Source organism: Trachurus japonicus, chromosome 23 (assembly GCF_045865225.1).
Source record: "Trachurus japonicus isolate A0001 chromosome 23, Traja_1.0".
NCBI lineage: Eukaryota > Metazoa > Chordata > Actinopteri > Carangiformes > Carangidae > Trachurus > Trachurus japonicus.
Genome location: NC_140929.1, coordinates 12,226,521 through 12,247,885, shown reverse-complemented (window position 1 = coordinate 12,247,885; position 21,365 = coordinate 12,226,521). Strand labels below are relative to the sequence as shown.

At 41.6% G+C, this 21,365-nt stretch overlaps 1 protein-coding gene across 31 annotated transcripts in view; it reads right to left on the bottom strand.

Moving 5' to 3' along the window:
* Positions 1 to 21,365, bottom strand: part of cacna1c (calcium channel, voltage-dependent, L type, alpha 1C subunit) — a 188,444-nt gene that overhangs the window by 5,531 nt on the left and 161,548 nt on the right. For 15 of the 31 annotated variants that reach the window (XM_085769171.1, XM_085769174.1, XM_085769178.1 and 12 more), the window contains 15 exons: positions 14,739 to 14,924; positions 11,311 to 11,448; positions 9,889 to 9,954; positions 9,415 to 9,506; positions 7,650 to 7,812; positions 6,901 to 7,028; positions 6,696 to 6,792; positions 6,255 to 6,357; positions 4,793 to 4,894; positions 4,540 to 4,667; positions 4,105 to 4,245; positions 2,923 to 3,287; positions 2,615 to 2,641; positions 327 to 455; positions 105 to 229 (listed from right to left, as the gene is read on the bottom strand). In XM_085769171.1, coding sequence (XP_085625297.1) covers positions 105 to 229; positions 327 to 455; positions 2,615 to 2,641; positions 2,923 to 3,287; positions 4,105 to 4,245; positions 4,540 to 4,667; positions 4,793 to 4,894; positions 6,255 to 6,357; positions 6,696 to 6,792; positions 6,901 to 7,028; positions 7,650 to 7,812; positions 9,415 to 9,506; positions 9,889 to 9,954; positions 11,311 to 11,448; positions 14,739 to 14,924 — 1,990 coding nt within the window. Of the gene's footprint in view, positions 1 to 104; positions 230 to 326; positions 456 to 2,614; positions 2,642 to 2,922; positions 3,288 to 4,104; positions 4,246 to 4,539; positions 4,668 to 4,792; positions 4,895 to 6,254; positions 6,358 to 6,695; positions 6,793 to 6,900; positions 7,029 to 7,649; positions 7,813 to 9,414; positions 9,507 to 9,888; positions 9,955 to 11,310; positions 11,449 to 14,738; positions 14,925 to 20,813; positions 20,898 to 21,365 lie in introns of all 31 variants that reach the window. The other 16 variants (XM_085769185.1, XM_085769192.1, XM_085769177.1 and 13 more) reach the window with 12 other exon arrangements.

Here is a 21,365-nt window from a genome sequence, read left to right as displayed (position 1 = left end):
CACAGCAGGAGAAAATGTGGAAATTATAGGTTGTGTTTGCATTGCTTTTTGCACAATTCTTTACATGCATACATATATATGTCTGTGTATGTGTGTCTACTTACCCAGAGAAGTGGGGCAGAGGAAGACGCTCCTGGGAGACTGCCACCCTCCTCCTCTCCTGTCCTCTACCTCCTCTCCTTCCTCCATGGGAGTCAGCTGCTTACATGTTTCATCTGTATACACTAGCCTGATGTGAACACACACATTCACAAAGGGGGGTTAATGATAGAAATGTATACATTTGAATATATGGGTGATAAAAACTAAATTGTCTGGTGCAGTACATGTCAGAGGAGAGCGAGTGGTCGTCCTCGTGGTACTCTCTGTCGTCGGCGTAGCTCTCATCGTACGTCTCCTCTGTGGACCCCTCCCCTCTTCGTATGATTGGCAGACGGCTGTCACTTGAGTCCGAGCTGCAAACAAGCGACCACACAACCGAGAACAGCAAACAAACAAACAAAATGAACATAAACACGGGACACAGATGGAATAACAGGTAGACAAATACGAGGACGGATGTAAACACAAACCAACAGGAAAAAAGGGAAGCAGATGATTAGTGAAAACCTCAGAGAGGAGCATATGAGGAGAGACTGAGAAGCCGACTGAGGCTTAAATACTGCATGTAGTAGGGGGAGAGAAGAGGATGAAAGAGGAGAGGAAAAGGCTAGAGGAGAAGAAGGAGGTGAAGCTGGTGGGAATCACAGCTATATTGTTAAAGCAAAATGGTAAAAAGCATCAGAGGCAACACCTGGAATATGACAATCTGATAGCATGACTGAGCTGCAGACATCTTTCAAAAACAAAGATCACGAGGATGATCAAGATGATGCTAATACTTAAAGGGCAGTATTTTAATGTAGACCTGCTGGGAAATTATAAAGTTACTTATTTTGCTGTTGTCATCATTTAAAAAAACAAGGGCCAATGAAGTCCAGGAATCAGATGCTGTCTTTGTTTTCTACTCGTCTCGTCACAGTGGATGCGAGACTGATATGGTGAAATTACATCCTGTTTGCAGAAAACTAAAGAAAGTATATCTCTGTCCCAGTACTTGTTCCATCTATCCAATTCTAAACTCTGTATTAAGTTGTATTCTCTTTGTATTGCAAAGATGTCAGTCACTCTCTCTGTCCACATCTATTTCATACTCCAGACTTAAGCATGAAGGAGACATTCTGACATTTGAATTTAACGCTTTTCTTCTTCACCGGCCTGTTTTTACTAAAAGCTTCAACATGTCTGCTTCCTCAAACCATCTGTTGACAGCTGTGTTTCAGATTAAGAGTCATAACAAACTGCTTAGCTTGCAGTAAGCGGCACTCATTATTTTTAATGAGGAAAACTTACAAACACAACTATTTGTTATTTATTTGCTTTCCGTCACCAGCACATAAACATCTCCTAATAAGAGCCAGGTGAAGAAAAATAGAATCAAATTTCTGAATGTCAAGATGTCCCTTTAATCCACAGCTTCTTTTTTTTGAGGGCTCCACAGCAAACTCTGGGTTAGAGTAGCATTAGATTAAAACAGAACTAAAACTGTTCTGGATGATTTTGTTGAAGATCACTCCACTTGGCAGCTGGGTGGAGGTTAGTCCGCCGTTAAATGGACTAAATCCAAAGCGGTAAAGCATCGGAAAGCTTATACTTTGCTTTGTCTGTAATGCAGGACCTAAATCTAAGTCTTACTATCTAAACAAGGAAACATGAATCTTAAGCCCTCTGCTCTCATTAATTGTTCCAAAGCAGTTATTTACCAAGGCTCCAAGTGTGTGCATGCCCCAACCCTACATACATTGTAAATGCACTAAGGTTTAACATCTGTGAGCAAGCTATTGAAGCTAGAGGGTTTATTAAACTCCTCATATAAAAATAAAATAGAATGAATAAATGAATATGCTAATGGTTTTTATTATCTTATAGGTTTGTCAGTACTACGACTAAAAGTGTCAATTGTAAAGACGTAAGGGTAGTGAGCTGCCATTAGGATTTTGAAATCATAGATAAAAGTATGGACCAAGCCTAAAATTCTTAATATTAAAGGCAAAACTTAGATGCTAATGTCAAGGTAGAAGTGCTTCTGTAGCCATAAACTGAGAGTTTAAATTACATTTTTACCAATTCTGGTGCAAATGTAGTGAGCTATTCTACTTGAATAGAAGATAAGTATGAGCTTTCAGATGTTTGACAGATATGATGGATAAAGAAGGGAAGTTGTGTCTAACCCAGACCTGCCTTGAAATACAATCAAGCCCTCGATAGGAAAGGTTTGGCTAAGTTGCACCAAACAGTCCATCTATGGCAGCAGAGTTTATAATAGCAGCATGTAGCCTGGCTTCTGCTATAGCAACTGAAGCATTGTGTGCATAGCAACAAGTGTCACAACGGCATCGTGACAGCTATGCACTTTTGTACAGCATTATGAAAACCTTTTGACACTCACTGAGGGGACTAACAAAGCAAGCACACACACACACACACACACACACACCCATCTCTCCATACACTCACAAGCACGCACACTCACACATACACACACACACTTTCTCTCCGTCCCCTGGCAACATACCGCATGAGGTTGTCATAAAAACACGTCCTGCTCGCCACCAGAAACAAAAGACAGGGAAAGAGAGAGGGAGGGAAAAAGAAAGTGAAGGACATAGAAGAACCAATTATGTCCATACTGAAATGTGATTTTTTTTTTCTTAAGTAAGCTGGCTAAATATCTGTAATGATGCTCAGGAAGTGAGACAGAACTATAAATAATTCCTGTCTCAATTCAAGAAGAAGGAAGAACAGGAATAAAAGACTCAGAAGAGAAAATCACATTCAAGCCCTTAAGGTGAAGATGAAACCCACTGTCTGGTCTGCACTCACCTCTTTGGTGGAAAGCACCATGCAGATTTTGGCAGCAGGATGGGGGTGAGCGGCTGTCCTGTGTGCCCGTCCACAGTGCTTATAGACGGGCTTGGGAATCGGCTGATGCCCTGGGTTGCCACCCCGGCCATGCCGGTGTTGTTGGCATTGTTGATGTTGGCGTTGGAGCCTGATGAGGAGTAAGAGGAGGGGGTGAATGTGGTCGAGTCCATGAGCTTCTCGTGGGACGGGCTCTCGCCTTCGCAGGGTGAACCCTTCTGGCTGATATGCAAGGGACGCTGGGTAGTGAAGGACTGCGGGAAGGTTCCACGACCATCACTCTGGTTGTAGTAGTTGACATGGTTGCCGAATAACCCGCCCGTACGCTGTGGCGACGAGAGGAGAGAGGGCAAAAGAGAAGGTGGAGACAGAAAAGTGAGAAGAAAAAATGATATGATATTAATGCTTGATATCTTACTACATTTACAAACTCAGCCACCATCACCACATTCACTGCTCGCAGCAGTCAGCAGCCATGATGAAAATGCAAAGCAAAAACCTGACGTCACAAACTAAGGAGAGGTATTATTTGCAATGCATCCCAACAAATATCAGAAATGTATTTTCAGGAGATAAAATCCTTCAGACCTTGATCTAAAATCTAAATATTACTTAATATTATCTAGGTAGAAGAGACATTATTTCATTTTAATCCATATTCACTTAGTTATTGTTGCTCAGACAGTTACTTTAGCATATTATCTGCAATTGTGACAAAATACTGCAGCAAACAAAGCAGAGCATATGAATGTAGCAATGATAGTGGAAATGGAAAGCTGGTAACTTGCTTGACTCACCCTCGCTGCACAGGAGTAGAAGAATCTGTGTGTGTGAGTGTGTTGTATGGTTCCAGTGCTCATTTTTTGTTGCTTTGTTGTTTAATTTGTTTCATAAAATCATTTTCTATTCTTTCACACCTTTGATGACCAATTCCAAAATCTGCAGTGATTGGATGCCAAGTTATAGCAAGTAGTGGAAAATGAGGCTTTTTTTTTCAATGTCTTTTTTGATCCTGTGAGCACATGCAGGCATGTATGTGTATGTGCATGGAGCAGTAATACAGCTTCAAGCTGGATGCTGATCATCTCTCTCTCTTTCTCTCTCTCTCTCTCTGGAGAGTGAGTGAGGGTGTGTGTATCCGACCTTTACCCTGAAGATATCGTCCTCGGATGCAGCCGACACGGGCTCTTTCAGGCCTTTATCCAGCTCCTCCTCCACGGTCAGGTCTCCAGAGATGGCCCTCCGAATCTCTGGACCAATATCATGCAACGTCCGCAGGCCCGCCTACGCACAGACCAAACACCACAAAGTGTTGCACTTATCACAGAATAACATGTTTATTTTTCGGTCAAAGCCCAAGAAACTGCATCTGAATATACACAAAATATTTATTCTTTCTTTCTATAGTTCATAACAAGAGTCCTCCCACATAATGCTCCATTCCCCCCACACACATTTCTTTAATTTTGCGCGAGCAGTCACAATTTGAAAACTCAACAGCTGTCTTCTCAATGTCCTAATATGTATGCTTGTATGAGGAAGAGGCAACAAAACTCCTGTGTGTGTGTGTGTGTGTACCTGCAGAGAGAGAGCAGTTTTGGGGGGCACCTTGGCCACCAGCCCTTGTTCTTTCCTCTTCTTAAACTTGCGGAAATATTCCTGGATGAGGAAGGTAGCATAGAACTTCCCAACTGTTACTTCATCATCTGCAAGAGATAAAAAAAATATATATAATTGAAGTGGTGGTAACACAGCGTGAGTATTGAAACTATTTCCCTCTTTTATTGGATACTAATTGAGACGATGATATTGTGTTGCAGAGGGTACACACCACCAGCAGGGGGCACTACTTGATCCAAGAGTTTCATGCTGGTTCTCTTCCAGATCTTCTTCACGATCGCCCTCAGCTCCTCATTGGCCTGCTCCAGGTTACCTGCACATATACCAACATTACACTGATGGATCAAAGTAGAGTTTTCACAGTAACCACAGCCGGATCAGTGTGAGAGCAGGTGTGTCTTTATTTGAATCTATGGAACAATATGTAGCTCTTACATTGAGCACCGTTACACTGGACTAAAAAAAGAGTGAAAAGTTAATTTAGTATTAAGCAGCTAACACACAGACAGCTTTCCTTTCAGTTTAAAATCTCCTTCTTCATGTTGATGTTTCTGGAGCTTCAACAGGTTGTTGATAAAGAGAACTGGTGACATCACTGGCCTGTCATGCCAGTGACGTTGTATGTGGTGCCATAGATTCTCACAACCAAGGTTGTAAATAAGACTCCCAGCAGCAAGACATTTTCATCCACTAGCCCTGGTGGATGGGTGGATGTCTTGGGCTGACACTGTCAGCTGGAGGACAACATGCTGTCATGGGAGCAGCGGGCTCCGGCGCTGGCTTGGCCTGGTGCCGAGCCGAGTGAAGCAGCTATGGGAGGAGGACAGCTTGGCTCGGAGTCGGCCGAGCCTCGCAACCGTCTTGACAGTTTGCCAGGGCGACTGCAGTGGGAGGCGGCATGTTGTCAGTCTCTCTTGTTCCAAGTCAGACCAGGCAGCGACGAGGCTCACACACTTCAAGTCAGTGAGTTAGTGAGTGTATGACCACAGCCTCAGTCCTTCACTAACGTTACCAAGCATCTTACACACAACAATACGTGGGTCACAAGATGTCAACCCCACTCAGAGTCTGTTGTCTGTGTTGAAACCTTCTGTCACACTTCCTGTGGTGAAATGATTGGCTCCAACGTCAGTGAACCAAAGTCAAGCAGCAATTCAATACAATTCCACCAGTTCCACTCCATCCACATTGTAGTGGAGAATGTATTGTATAGGAGATAGGACTGTGTTCTCCACATTTGTTTCTTTTCTCTGCTCCCCTTTTCCATCTCTTTCCTTTTTTCTTGTCTTTCTTCCTTTCTTTCTCCTTTGATGCCTCCTCTTCCTGCTTCTTCTCTTCTTCTGTTCTGTTCATTACATTTAATGGTAAAACCGGCTGTGCATGCATAGACTGTATAAAAAAAGTGGACATCGCTTCCTGCTGTGAAAAGTGAAGCCAAATCGGTAGTGACTATAACTGCAATACAACTGATGGTACAGTATGATTATGATTTACCTCTGCAAACCAGTCTATTTGCATATTACATCTATGTTTGTCCCGATTCAGATTACCAATACAGAAATTCACTATAAGGTATTACTGTACTTGAATTTCTATCTTGAATATTGTCCCAAAACACAAAAATCAGCTCATCCTTGCGTCCATATGAATGTTTGTGTTTGTGTGTCTGTTACCTTCTGTCTTAATCCTGAGTGCGGTCCTGACAAGGGCAAACAGTGTGGCGTTGAACATCACTGTTCCATCGCTGTTCAGAGGCATGTTCATCGACACCAGACGCTACAAGAGATAAGAAACACACACACACAGATCCATTCACATAGAATCTCAAGTTAAGAAACTGCCAATATATACTGACATTTGGCAATCTGTTAACACCAAACAGACAGTTGTTTGACTCTATGGACAATATTTTCTCCACATGTGTTGTCAGTGTGTTATGAGTTGTCAGCACATAGACAAATTAAGGTTTATTAATTCACAGCAATGAGATATAATTCTGCTCAAGGGTAGTAGGAGAGTACATTTGGAATACTTTCATTTAAAAGTCAGAAATGTATGCAGCTCTGCAGTCCTTGGACCATGCATAGGATGTTGTGCACAGTGTGTGTTTTTACCTTGCAGGCCACCCTGTGGGGACAAAGTTTTCCAAAGCCGAGGGGAGGCTGGATCCTCCGAAGCAGAGTCACCACATCCAGGTGCTTTATCCTCCCCCTGAATACAGCACAGGTGTCACGTTACAGAGACTCTCCCCACACAGCCTCTGATGATAGAAGTCCCATTACTGTGATGACATACTTTGCTAGGTCTCTATAAACTTACTTTGCTTCCGGGTCATATTCGGCCCAGATCCTTTTGAATTCATCCAGGTGATGTGGCCCCAGGATCGACCAGTCGCGCGTCAGGTAATCAAAGTTGTCCATGATGACGGCCACAAACAGGTTGATGATCTGGGGGAAAATCAGGAGACTGTCAGAAACCACTCTAAAGTTATAGCCTATTTCAAATGATAACCTGTACTCTAGTACTCTAAACTCCTGACTGTAACACTGAATGTAATAAGACAAGGTCAAAACCTCGTATATGACTTGACTGCATTGCAGGCAATTTGCATTCTGTGTAGGGGCAGACAGTTACCAACTCTTTATCTGTGTTCAGTTTTGGCTGTGATGAAATTCTAAGAAAGAGCGCTTGATGTAGCTAATTTCATAGCATTTTGTATAAATAGGAGTTATTTGTGAATTTTATTTTTGCAGGTAATATTTCATTTGGTAGTTTTCTACATCTGTAGAGATGTATGTTGCATGTTTTTGACCAATTGGTCTGTGTTCCTTTTTAGTTTCACCTTTACTTCTGTCAATAAACGTTTAAAAACTGTATCCAGACTCTTGATGGGACTCTGCATTAAAGACAGAACAATCCATTTTCCTTTCTTCTTCTCCCTGTACTCCACTAAAGCTGTCCTCATTTACATGGTTTTCTCTTTCAGATGATGACACAACTGTAGAAAAGTCTAGAAACGTGACTTCATTTTACCAAGCAGTCATCTCCAAGCTGTTCTCTGTACTCACCAGAAAGGCACAGAGCATGTAGAAGCTGACAAAGTAAATGATGGCAAACTGGCTGCCGCAGTCCTCGTTAGTGGTGCTGTTCTCGTTGGTCGATCCCTTCTCGCACGGCCGATTGGGCGAGCAAGCCAGCATGATCTCCTGCCACGCCTCACCTGTTGCACACCTGACAGACGTACACATGCACGCAACACGGCCACACGGATATGAGCCACACATTGACGCAGGTATGCATGCAAAGACGCGCGCATATAGATACACCAAAGAAACACGTAGAGGCACACGCACATGCATAGATGTGCACATGTGGGCGTCAGCATGGAGTCACATGTGCGGGTATGCATTAAACCAGACATACGGACGCATGGATGTGTGCACATATGCATATAAGCATACAAACAGAGTGACACAGAGAGGTACAAAGACAAAAAGAGGGAAACATACACACAGAAACACAAATGTTAGAGCGTGAACAGCACAATAAAGGACATTCATATCCTGATATATATACACTTCATTTACAGAGCAAAAGTAAAGATATTAACTTTTTCTACACTGCAACTGTCTTGCATTGTGAATACTGACCTTTTTTTTATTCTATGCTTTTGCTATTTTGCATTTATTTTATTGTTTTTTTTACTGGTGTTTGCTATTATCTATCGATCTATCATATAGATAGATTAGAATTCAGATACATCGTAGCAAACATGAAGTATCCATGTAGGCTGTCTCTCTTTGAATAGAAACCCAGTACTATGAAATATTCCATGAAGGGGACAGTTCAGAAAATGAGCAGATAAAAATGGTACTTTTATGAAAAAATCTCTAAGATAGTTGCTATATCATTTTAAAATGCGTACTCCTATATTATGTGTAACGTATCCGTTCAGTTTCTGTGTTTTTTTGCCCCCTGCATGGAATCTTACCATCACCACACAGGAGAGAGAAGAAGTGGTTCAGGCTGTTAATTGTATTGTCAGCAGAGTCCTGTGACGACTGTGCAGAAGGTGTGTCCTCCTCAGTGGACCAGAAAATGTAAAGCTAAAACAACTTCAAGTTCACAACAATGATTATCTAACTACTGAGTTACTGGTGATTCTACATCAGATCTTTGCTGCGATAACATTTTCTCATGTTGGTCGCTTGAGCTCGACACTTTAAAGGGATAGTTCACCCAAAATTCAGATTTCACTCATTATCTACTCGCGATTTGCACTGACACCAGTGGAGCCGTGAACTGGGTGGCAGTGCAAATCCCACGAGATTTGCACAGACACTGGGAGCTTCTGCTACAAACAAACTTAAAACATAGACTTATTTAATTTTTTTCGGAACTATTTCTCATGTTGGGGCTTCAATACAAGAGGGACATTACAGACGAGCTGTGTGGAGGTATTTGGATGTTTTTTGGTGTGTCTTTTTGGACAAAGAAAAGTGAGCCCCGTTTGCGACCGTCATGTGGACATGCAGTGCTGCACGGAGCCCCCCAGCCCTTAGTCGACATGAGGGTGAGTAGATAATGAGTGAAATTTGAATTTTGGGTGAACTATCCCTTTAACCACATATGTAATAAAACGGCAGTAATAAAATAGGAGGTCGTAAAGGAAAGAACAGAAAAAGAAAAAGGGAGGATGATAATACAGAGAGAACAGGAGACGTTTATTTAGAAATCACGGACAAAGTAGATATTAAGAGATATGGGAAAGAGGAAGATGAGCGAGGGAAGGCACAACATAATGATGATGAACAGTGTAGTAATCTTCCTCACCTGAACAGCAGCAGCACCGCCTGAGGGAACGTCTGGAAATTGTTGTTCCTGTTGATCTGCGTATGATCCCTCAGCGCTATCTTACCAAACATCTGCACGAGAGGGAAGTAAGTAGTCACAGCACACAGAGTATGATGTGAGCGTTGACAAGAGGAAGTCAATCAGAATTAGAGGCCAGCTGTCCCCAGCAAATCAAATCAAAGAGTCTCCCGCTCATCATAAGTGACACAAAGTATAACAACAGCTCGTGGAAGAGACAGAAGGAGAGGCGGGGAAAGACGGACAGTAGCTAGGTATCAACAGCTAGAGGAAGGAGAGAGCTGGAGAAGAGGAGGACAAAGTGACCAAACGGGAACTCTGGAAGACAAGACTCCAGGAGGACAGACAGGGGACAAAAGGCTTGCTGAAGGAGAAACAAGGAGAGAAGAGAACAAGACAGAGGCAGGGAAACAAGGGGACAAAACGACCGCTTACCTGCATGCCGATGACAGCGTATATGAAGAATAGCATCACTATAAGCAGAGCTACGTAGGGCAGAGCCTGAAGAGGGGAGAGACACATCAGTGACACGTTGTCGACATTTATCATCCATGCACCGAGGCTGGAGCTCATTCACTTTCATCCAAATCTGACACATCCAGATTAATTTACAGCTGATGATGATAGCTAAAGAAGAAAATGTTGATAAAACTTTTACAGTCTTCAAATTTACTTTGTGGAATGAAAGTGAACTGATCTGCAGCCCCGTGTGGCACAACACCAAAAACAATCCAGGACAAATCATCTGACTTCAGAGTGAAAAACCTCAGTAAAATACAAGCCGCTCTCTGAGTTTAGTCAGGAGACCAGTCCCAGCTGATTGGACATGAACCAAATATGGCCAGGACAGGTATGTCTTCTATATTTACACACCTGGGCAACTGTGTGGAACTGAGCTCCTGGCTAATATCACCCTTGTGCCAAGGAGAGCAGGGCCAGATCATGACTGATAAATGAAAAAGTAAGCTAAGTCAGTAACTCATTGATAAATGAAATAGGTATAAAGAGCAAAATAAGATTTAAAAAGCATATTTAAGGTAGCTTATCACTAAATATCACTGAATGCACTTTTGCATGAAGTGGCCCATCTCAGCTAACACAAGAGAGAGAACAGATTATTTTTCATGTCCCCATAACTCATCTAATCAAATGATTTTATTTTTTGGTGGAGTGCTTTGTTAAACTTAACTACCCGCCTACAGGGAATGGTGAGCTCTCAGGGGTTAGTCATAGGGTGTTTGAGAGTAAAAAAAGGGTAGAAGAAGAAGGTATGGAGAAAGACGAGAAGAGAGAGGGAGGAGGAGAATAAAGACTGCTGGTTAAGGTGTTTGAGCTCCTGCCTGTTTCCCCCAACTTCATGTCCCTACGTCCCGCCCTGCCTCGGCTGTGAGACTCATAACCCTCCTCTCCGTTACCTCACACCTTCCCCCTTTCTTTCCCTCCTTCTCCGTCATACTGGAGTTAAACTGACAAAACACTGGCGTGTCCCATCCCATCTGACTTCCTGAACAAGTGGGAGGTGGAGACGAGGAGGGAGGAGGCAAGGAAAGGAAAGGTGGATTGTGAGACTCCACTAGGCTGGATTAACACAAGAGCAAGGATATTTTTGGCTCTGTGTGACTCTGATTTGAAGATATAACATTTTTATTTTAAAGCACTAAATGAGTCTGGGTTAACTCTGTATAGAATCCCCTTATTTAACTGTAACACCTGTATCTATCAACTTCAAAATCCCTATGCTGTGTCTGGATTATAAAATCTTTTGCTCTAAATTCCTTTTCTCCTCTGCCATTTTTTGCCTGGCTTTGTAAACCCAACCCCACTGCTCTAGCATGTTGTGTCCGGTTCTCCCCTCACTTGGAAGGATTTGATGAAGGTCCACAGCAGGGTCCGAATCCCTTCCCCGCGAGACAGCAGCTTCACCAGCCTCATCACGCGGAACAGCCGGAAGAAGGTGATGGAGATCCTGGCGTTCTCTTCAGAGTTCTGCAGTCCCTTTTGGTGGGGTTTGGTGTTTTTTTTTGTTGTTGTTTTTTTTTAAGAAAAAACACAGGACGCATGGGGACACGTGCAGATAGGTAGGGGAGGGAAACACATTCACACGCATTCACACACATACACGCACACAACGTACACACAAACAGGGGGTAAAGGTGAACATACAAACACGCACACACACACACACACACAGACGTACAAACATTTGTATGCATATTCCCACCCACACGTACAAGTGGATGTAAATATGCATGACACACACACACACACGCACGCACACACACACAGACACACACACACACACACACACACACACACACACACACACACACACACACACACAGACACACACACACACACTGAGTTAATAAATGGAAATCTGCGTCCTACAAAATCCCATCAAAATCAACTGACAAAAGAGATCTGGGAGAGAATCGGGCAATCATGCTTAGTTTTGTGGCTTCATGGAAAAAACACTTGGCAACAAAGAGATGAACTGACCAACCAGCTGTCTCACCTTCTACACTGCATACATCCAACCACCAGATACATCCAACTCACTGAGGCGTCATATAGCTAAGTTTGTCATGTCATTTTCCCTCTCTCAGTCTCCTCATTTCTTGTCCTTCCAACTGTCCTGTCCATTAAAAGCATAAAACCACAAAAAAATAGGAAAAGAAACTTCAAAAACTGATTAGTCTTGAAATCACAACAATCTGAAGTTCTCCCTCTCCTTCACTTCATTACTGTCATAATTACAGCCATTAAAGCCCCTGTACGGAGCTTTTAACTGGATACGCAAAAGTCTCTGGTTTCTGCTGATGTGTCTCTGTTACCTACAACAGCAAATGAGCCCATCAGTGTAAAGATACGTTATTTCTAAGTAGTCTAATTCTATACCTGTGGAAGGCATGGTCGGGTCGGACCACTGACGAAACCATACGAATAGATATATTACACTGCTAAAAAAAAAAAAAAAGCAAGTCCCGTCTTCTTTCCGACGATTCCAAAACAAATCTACACGCGCCGGCCAGACAAACGTCTTCATGACAGTGGGAAATGCAGTCTTCATTCCGCTGCTTTCATCCACAGGGGCCGCCAAAATCAACACTAAATGAAAAGTCTGTACTGGGGCATTTACTGTAAATAATACTTGTTTCTTTATCCCATTACAGGTCAATCCAGCATTGCACTGACATTTATCAAATAAACATTGAAATACTTAGTGAACCCCTGAAGAAAATCATGTAGGCGCAGATGATTGGTTATTCTGCACCAGTATGGACTAAAATTCTAATAACTGAGACAGGGCCCACAGAGACTTTCATCGATGGAGGTAAGCTCCATAAATCACTGATAACAATTCACTACAGATACAGTACAAAAATCCTCGCCCGCGGGCAGACTCCTGTTTCAATAAATCATGCAGGCAGGCTAATTGTTTGTCTGCCACAGAGAAACCGGCCACCTGGAGGAACAATCCAAAGATGACATTCAGGTAAAGATAAAGATATTACTGCCCAGTGCCAGCTACAGAATTATATTTTCATGGGGAACAAATCTCTTCATATCTTCTCCCTGTTTACTGTGATCTTCTAGAAACTAGACTGTTTTAATTTGCAGAGCCTCTTGCCATAAACATGCTATATTTCCAGAAATCCATTATTTTGTATACTACGCTATGCTGTGACACATTGTAGCTTTGTAACTGTCTATTGTCCCAGAAGTCAACCACAGGAAATAACTCCATGATGAAATATTCAGTCATCTAGCTGAGTGCTATTCTAATGCAGATTTATTTATTTATGATGCTGCTCCTCGTTCTCCGAGACAAAAAAAGGCGGAAAAACAAAGGCAACATCAACATCTGTGTAACGCACAATGCAGTTACTGTAATACAGCAGCTGAGGATCCTGTATATCATTCGCAATTAGTACACCACAGACAGCACATTAATCCTCTGATGCCAAAAATACCAGTTCATACAGGTACCAAACAACCAGCAAACCAAAACTCCACACAAGTGCACCACTATATAAATAAAACATAAACATGATCACATACAACACAGCATCTCTATCATAACAATGCCAGCAGCATAGTGCCATACATCTGTCTTCACTCTAATAATTAAATATGACCCAAAAAACACAACACAAACTTCTCTGACCTGTGAATCTTTTTCTTTTTTTTTTTGCCATTTGTGTTTTTCCAAGAAGCCATCAATTCTTAATGCTAATCCCACAGAGAATACACAGTGTGCTCCAAAAAAGAACTTGCCATTCTCCACCACATCTTGCTGCAGTTTGGGATAACAGATATCACATGTTACTTTTCAACAGACTCTGATTTTTTCAAGATGTCCAACAGAAATCAAAGTTTAGAAAATTAATTGCACAAATATAATCTTTCCATGATTCTGCGATAATAGCATCAAGGTGCTCTCTACAGGGAGATGTCACGATTTTTTTTTGCTGTAGTGTTGACAAGTAACTCAAGACATGAGTTGTCCCAAACTCCACTGACAGATATGCGGAAAATGACACACAGTTCTGAGGAGTGTAAATCAAGATTTTGTACTGCATGTAATACCACAACTGGACCACAGTGGGCACCATTGCACCGTTGAGAGAGTGGGGGCAGTGAGCGGGAGAGATACAGTGATAGAAAGTGTAACAGAGGAAGAGAGAGAGAGAGAGAGACTGAAGATGAAGAATAGTTTGAATTATTGAGAGACATCCAAACAAATAGACTGATTCACAAACAGATAGATAGACAGACAGACAGATAGATAGATAGATAGATAAATAGATAGATAGATAGATAGATAGATAGATAGATAGATAGATAGATAGATAGATAGATAGATAGATAGATAGATAGATAGATAGATAGATAGATAGATAGATAGATAGATAGATAGATAGATAACAGGCCAGTGGAGAAGAGTGGAGGAAAGAGAGACAGCGTGATTGCGTGACCACAATGGCTTGCATCAATGACGGACCACTAAAGATACCATACCCATAAGGGAAGGGGTAGCAGATTGCAAGCCATGGGGGAGGTGGGGCAGCGGGCGCCATGGCAACAACAATAGCCACTCAAGGAAAAGTCACAAGACTCCAGTTATACAAGGTCTACACAATACAGTGTCCTTCACCATACATATATATATGAAGACGTAGAACAGCTTTATCAACGTTACTCTGGACATGCTGCAGATGTTAGCAGGAGCGACAGAGAGGAGATGACAGGACCAATGAGGAGCCAAAAGTTACGGATCATACCATGGATGGCGTAGCAGAAGGAGGGATGGGAGGATGGAGGGATGGAGGGATGTTGGAGGAGGTAGGGAGGCGGACGAGGTTACCGTCGGAGCGTACCATTGACCTTACCCCAGGGGGGTGAGAGGAGGAAGAGGAGGAGGAGGAGGACGAAGAGGAGGAGGACGAGGACGAGGAGGAGTCAGCTGGCTTTAAGGAAAGGCAACAAAGATCAGCACCAGAGCAGCGCCTCGCTGTGTGTGTGTGTGTGTGTGTGTGTGTGTGTGTGTGTGTGTGTGTGTCCCTATGCATGTATGTGTGTTTTTAATGTGAAAATCAGAGAGTATTTCACAGTGGCCCAGACAAACCACCAGGCTACTGAGAGTTCAGCCTCTGCTCAACCATCACATGGAAGGGTAAAAAAAAGAAAAATAAATCATCTGGGCCAATGTGGGAGATTTCTGAAAGATGTTACTACAGATGGAGACTGGCCTCGTCCTCTGTTAGGACCACATCAGACTAAATCACTAATCAAAACACTAGAAGATTGAAACATGAAGGGCTAAAATAATGAATGATGGTCTGCAGCGGCCACAGAGGGGGAAAATGTGGCTGTGAATGTGTCTGTGTGCGGCATTTCCCTGTAGTGCACATGTCATCGTGTGAGCTCGTGGATAAGTTGGAATAGAGTGGCGGTTCTGTAGCTATCTGTTTTTCTTTCTGCCAGCTGAAGCTACTGTGTAGTAACAGTGGTTGAAGCTGAGGCTGCGTTTACCAAATGCATCCTGGGATTTAAGGAGACTGCCTGCCTTGACAATGTGTTATTCATTCCTTTGACCTGGGGAATAGTCAAGATCCAAGTGGAATCAGAAGTGGTTTGGATCTTGTGAAATAACAAAGTGTTTATATTTTTTGGTTGTTGCTGTGTTTGTGGTCCAGTAATTGTAAATTAACCAGACCACAACTTGAATCCACTCTCAGGTCAAAGAGGCGTCAGAATACCACATTAAAAAACAGGAAGTGAAGATCATCTCAGTCAGTTCCACTTATGACAAAGATGATTTTGGATGCTTTTGGAAATCGGAGCCCACAGGTATTTAAATAACATCAAGGAGCACAAAGATAGCATATTGTAGGGAGACACCCACTGGTCATCCCTGCTATTGCAATATCTTACACTGCTAAGAGTGATAGATCAACTCGTAGTTCAATCTATGACTCAGGAGCTGTTCACTCTGCCTTGGTATTGGCCCTGTTAGAATACCTTACCACAACATGAATGCATCATTGTCACTGTCCTCTACTGAAATACACAAGGACCTGACATAGGATGACTGTTGGTAGGAGCGGCTAAGAAAGAGAAAAAGGAGGAGAAAGAAAGCAAAAGAAAGAGAGAGGAAGGGAAAGTATCCAAGGAGAAATGGGAAGGAAAAAGAAAGTAAGAAAGAAGGAAAGCAAACAAGGGAAGGACAGAATTTCTAAGGGTGAGAATATACCAGAAAAAAGGGAAAAGAAGGAAAGAAGGACAGATGGAGGTATTCTAACGGGGCCATACACATATAACATATATTAATGATGTACACAAAGTAACAGGCTACGTCGATACGATATTAACATATAATATTGTGATATTTACTGTTATTTACTAACAGAAAATATCAGTAATGCTAACAATTTGCTGATTTCAAGATTTTACAAAGGGAGGGGTGGCTATGATTGAATTACATGTGTGTGTGTGTGTGTGTGTGTGTGTGTGTGTGTGTGTGTGTGTGTGTGTGTGTGTGTGTGTGTGCCCAGGCCTGAAGAGTTGAGGTGCATTATGGTGTGAAGGGGAGGAGAGCTGGAGGGAAGGAAAACTGTGGGAAGGAAGGACAGCGGGAAGTGAGGGAGTACACAGTGATGGATAAAGGGAAGAGAGATGCGCAGGAGGGAAGGAGGGAAGGGAGGAAGGGAGGAAGGAGGGAAGGAAGGAAGTAGGGAAGGAAGATGGCACTGATACATACTAAATGCAGATTAGGTTAAAACTGAAATAAGCTAGTGTGTGTCTTTGTGTGTGTGTAAATTACACAAAGGGCCGATTGGTTCAATTTGAACATAATTTAAAACTGAATTTGAGTCAAATCAAAGCTGTGAATCAGAATCAAATCATATCTAATCATCCTCTCAAGTGGACTACAGTGGACTTGTGGCTCTGAGGGGTTTGGGCACATTGTCATTTTGAAGCCCCTCAAAAATAATTCCAATAATAAATAAATGTAGTGTTGTCCTGTCAGGCAGAACTTAGGTGCAAATATGAGTTACTGTGGTTGTAGCTCTCTGGATTCAGGAGCTTCTTTTCATTGAAAATGTTTTTTTCTCACATTGCACAACATTTTTTTTCAAGCAAAATATTCATCAGTTCAATCAATTCAGAAGGTAACATGGGTTTCTTGAGGAGATCTTTGGACCTACAGAACTTTTTGATACATCACACACTATGTTGTCATACTCCTATGTGAAAACTGCTTTTCATTTAACTTGAAAATGTCTACTGTCTGACTACTACTACTTTGTTTTAATAAAGCATATAATTGGTTTGATGTCTTTTGGTGGTTGGAAAAATGGGAGAGACCCATGTTACCCAGCTTGCATTTCAGGTGAGCAAGCAGCACCGCAAACCAACGAGAAAGAAGACAGAGAAAGAGAGAGAGAGATAAACATTCATAAAAGAAGAGAAAAGTCAACTGAAAAAGCTCAGAGAGAGAGAAGGAGCGAGATGGAGAGGAGAAGAAGAGGCATTCCGAAGACAGAGAAAGAAAAAAGAAGAAATAGATGCAGTCCATACTGGCATCGTCTGCAAGACACAGCTCGGAGCAAACCACTACCAATCTGTTCACACTACTTCTACTCAAACCAAAACCAAAAAATGTAAAAGAAGACGACACAAGGTTTAAGAAGCACCCGCAGGTTGCTGGGGAGAATTAGAGGACCAGGATTAACGACGTGTTTCTGTTTCGATGACCACAAAGAAATGCAGCTAATCTAAGTCAACAGGCACCCAACAGAGCAGCAAAAGTGGGTGCACTCAAACAAGATATTTTGCCCATTTAATATTTAGCAAAGGCAAAGTGATAACATTTTAAAAGCTGACCTGTTACTGCACTTCACTGGGCACTTAGGAAATGCAGTAGAAAAAAGCTTTAGTTGTTGGCAAACTGCTTCTATTAGTTTCCAATTGCATTGCTCAGTAAGTTAAAAAAGCATTCCCCTGTGCGTTAGTGCCTGGTGAAATGCAGTGGCAGGCTAAAATTTAAAATGTTTAAGTAACAGGGCCCCAGTTTCAAAAACAGTCAAGAGTTCTCACAGGATTGAAGTGCGGAGGGTTTCTTAAAAGAGAGAGAGAGAAAAAATAACAAAAAGAAAAGGTAGCTTGGACATCTCATCGCCCAAATCATTAAAAACTACCAAAGAAGAAAAGAAAAAACAAAGACTTGGGGCATGCCTTGAGGTTAGAGGTGAGAAAGAAAAACAGTGGCTCATTCAGAAAGAACTGCAAACCAATCAACCAAATCAATCAAACCAAATCAAAGGCAAACTCTAAACCAAAGTGTGCAAGGTCAGTGACTTGTATAGATGACAAAGATGGATATCTCTGGCCCAACGAACCTCAGGATAATCTTCACTAATCAATCATTGGTTAAATATCATCAGTTGACATTATTTATTTAGGGTTAGAATTAAATCTCTAAATATATTTATGTAACCTTGTAGTCTCCCCTCCCTTTACACAACGATACTTTGCTTCACGATCAGATAAATTCAATGTCTGCAAGGCAACAGGGGAATATAAACCTTTATGTTACATTTGAAATTCCCCTGACAAGATATTCCTGCAGTAACTAGATATACAAACTGAATAAAACATATAATATCCAAGTACAGTTTAGAGTGTTGTTTATAAGTAGGTTTGTCAGCCTCTCATGGGGACAAATGGAGCTTCCTTCTAAAGGCACGAAAACAAGTGCCAAGCTCATACACCCTTGGGATACGCTAACCTTATTTGTATGCCTGACCAGTCGGAGGTGAAACACACCGCATTCCATCACGGGGCAACATACCAGTGTACCCGTGTGCAAAACCTGTCTGTGCTTCATGTTCTCAAGTCAAACCAGCAGCAAACTCACAGCTGAGATTGTGAGAGGATTTTGGCCAAACATACATTTTGCCTGAACCCAATAAGTTTCAAAATAAATTAACTAATAACAGATGTGACATAATCAGAGAATTGTATTCAATTGCTTCGTTGATGAGGTTTACAGTAGATATTGCTACAATTGCTCACAGTGTCATGTTTTCTGATTACAGAAACCAGCAGACTGATATCTCAGGCCTAGTCTACTTCCAGTCTTTATGCTAAGCTAAGTGGTGAAGATAAAATAAAGTATTCATTCTGTCACTTCTTTCTTGGAAAGATAGAACATATTTTTTGCAATGTCAAACATTTACAGGATCATTCTGGCTTAGTTTATCTTGTGGTGAAATAATACCTCACAGCTAACACTACATTACTACATTTAGAAGATGATCCATGGGATAGGAAATGATGTATTTTTTAACTGCTATGTGTGACATTATACTTTATAAACTGAAGCGCAGACAGTATATCAAAGTCGACTCGCAGAAACCTGCCCCCACCTACACCTACACACTTACATTTTCTTTTCTGAGCTGTTTTTACTGGATGTTTGATACCAGTGCTTCAAAGTTTTGCAGATGGAAGATGGGGCTTCAGATGGAATGAAATAACATACTTTCCTCCAAAAATCTCTGTCACAGAATATTTACTGAACAATTTCTTTTAATGTGACACTCAGCTCTTTGGCCAGTCTAATCATAGAACAAAATTATTTTCTTCTAAGGCTAAAAATGAAGTGGAGTTCTGCCCAGCCACACTTTTCATTTTTGCATGGTTCTCAGACTATTCTCCTGCCAAAGAGCGCTTTAAATATCACATGAATAAAACACCAATTATCCCTGAAGTGTAAATACGATAGACACTCAACATTTGACTTGTGTTTGGGATATTCATTCTTATTCAGCCCCACTGTTGACCATAGGGCCTTCACGTCGATGATAAATGAATTCATACATACATTTACATAAATTTCATGGGTCCTGAGTAAATCCATTTATGGATCAAATTGTTCCCCATGTTTGCACAATGCTATTGTTGGACAAAAATAACCTCCCCCAAAAAAGTGCAACAGCAACTTGTATTTTTCCTTGTATTGGAATTTAAAGTTTCTCGGCTAAAACGCCATTGTCCAAAAATGGTGTTTCCAGAAATGTGGATCTTTTCTGAAACAGCAATAAATTTCAAACACCACATTTTATTTAGTAGCAGGCCTGGATATACCACCTTTACATCCGTCATGCTATACAGTGTCCATCATGCCAGGGGAATGGACACTATCCCCTTTGGCAGTGATAAAAGATCAAATAAACCCAATGTGAAACCAAACCCAGTGCTGAGACAATGCAATAGGTTCTATTGACAAATGCAATAGTTTCTGATGCTATTGATGCTCAGCAGACCAAAGCATGAATACCCATCTGGAGCAGTTTCAAATATTAGAAATTGGAAACAAAACACTAGTAATTAAAATAAAGAAAGTTTGATCTGCAGCCTCATTACACTGTTGAATAGAAAACAAGTGATGAGGTGGAGGCCAGTCAAGGGAAGAATATTGTGGGAAATAAACTGTTTTACTGCCGCTTTTGTTAAAATCATTAAATTTATAACATGATGTAAGGACAAATTTGGACCACGTAAAAAGGAATTGAGATGTTGAGGGAAGAAACTATAAAGATTTGTTTTTTCATATGCTTTAAATTAAACAAACCCTTTGGAGGGGACTCTGATCTGTTTTGATTGCGCTACATCTGGCACTTTTCCTTGCCAGACTTATTCAGCCATCTCTTAAGTTCAAATGTTGTGCAGCTGAAGTTTCCTAATCATTTGAAAGCATGCGAGATGGGTATCGGTGCTTGGTCTGTTTGTGTGTGTGGGAATGGCAGAGCAGGCAGGCAGGAAGGGAGGGAGGGAGTTGGACTACTTACGTTAACCTCAGTGATCGCTATGTCAACAATGCTACCCACAACTATCAAGGCATCAAATGTGTTCCATGCATCAACAAAATAATGCTGCGTAGGGGTGGACAGAACAGAAAAACAACAGAAAAAAGGACAGAACATAAGACATTGAAAAAATGGAAAGAACAGAAATTAAAGGAGAGAGGAGAAAAATAAGATAAAAAATATTATATACATGAGCACTGGAGTTTTTAGTAGGAGGGAAAGAATCAACAAAATTAAACGGCAAAAAAAGAAAAGAAGTTGCAGTCTGAAAGAGATGGACAGCAGAAGAAGAGCAGCGGCGATCGGTCATGCTTATCCATGAGAGGAAAATGTCAACAACAAGTACAACAGTAAAGAACAAATTGCAACACAATCACAACAAAAAAAAATGCCCCTGTTGCTGCAGTTAGAAAAATGAAAAGGCGTGTAAGGCTGTTTATGATTGGTCAGTGAGTTAGTTCAGTTAGTTAGGGAATCAAACCTGAGGACATGTCACAGTCTGACAAAAAGTAGGGGGGAAAAAAAAAATCAAGG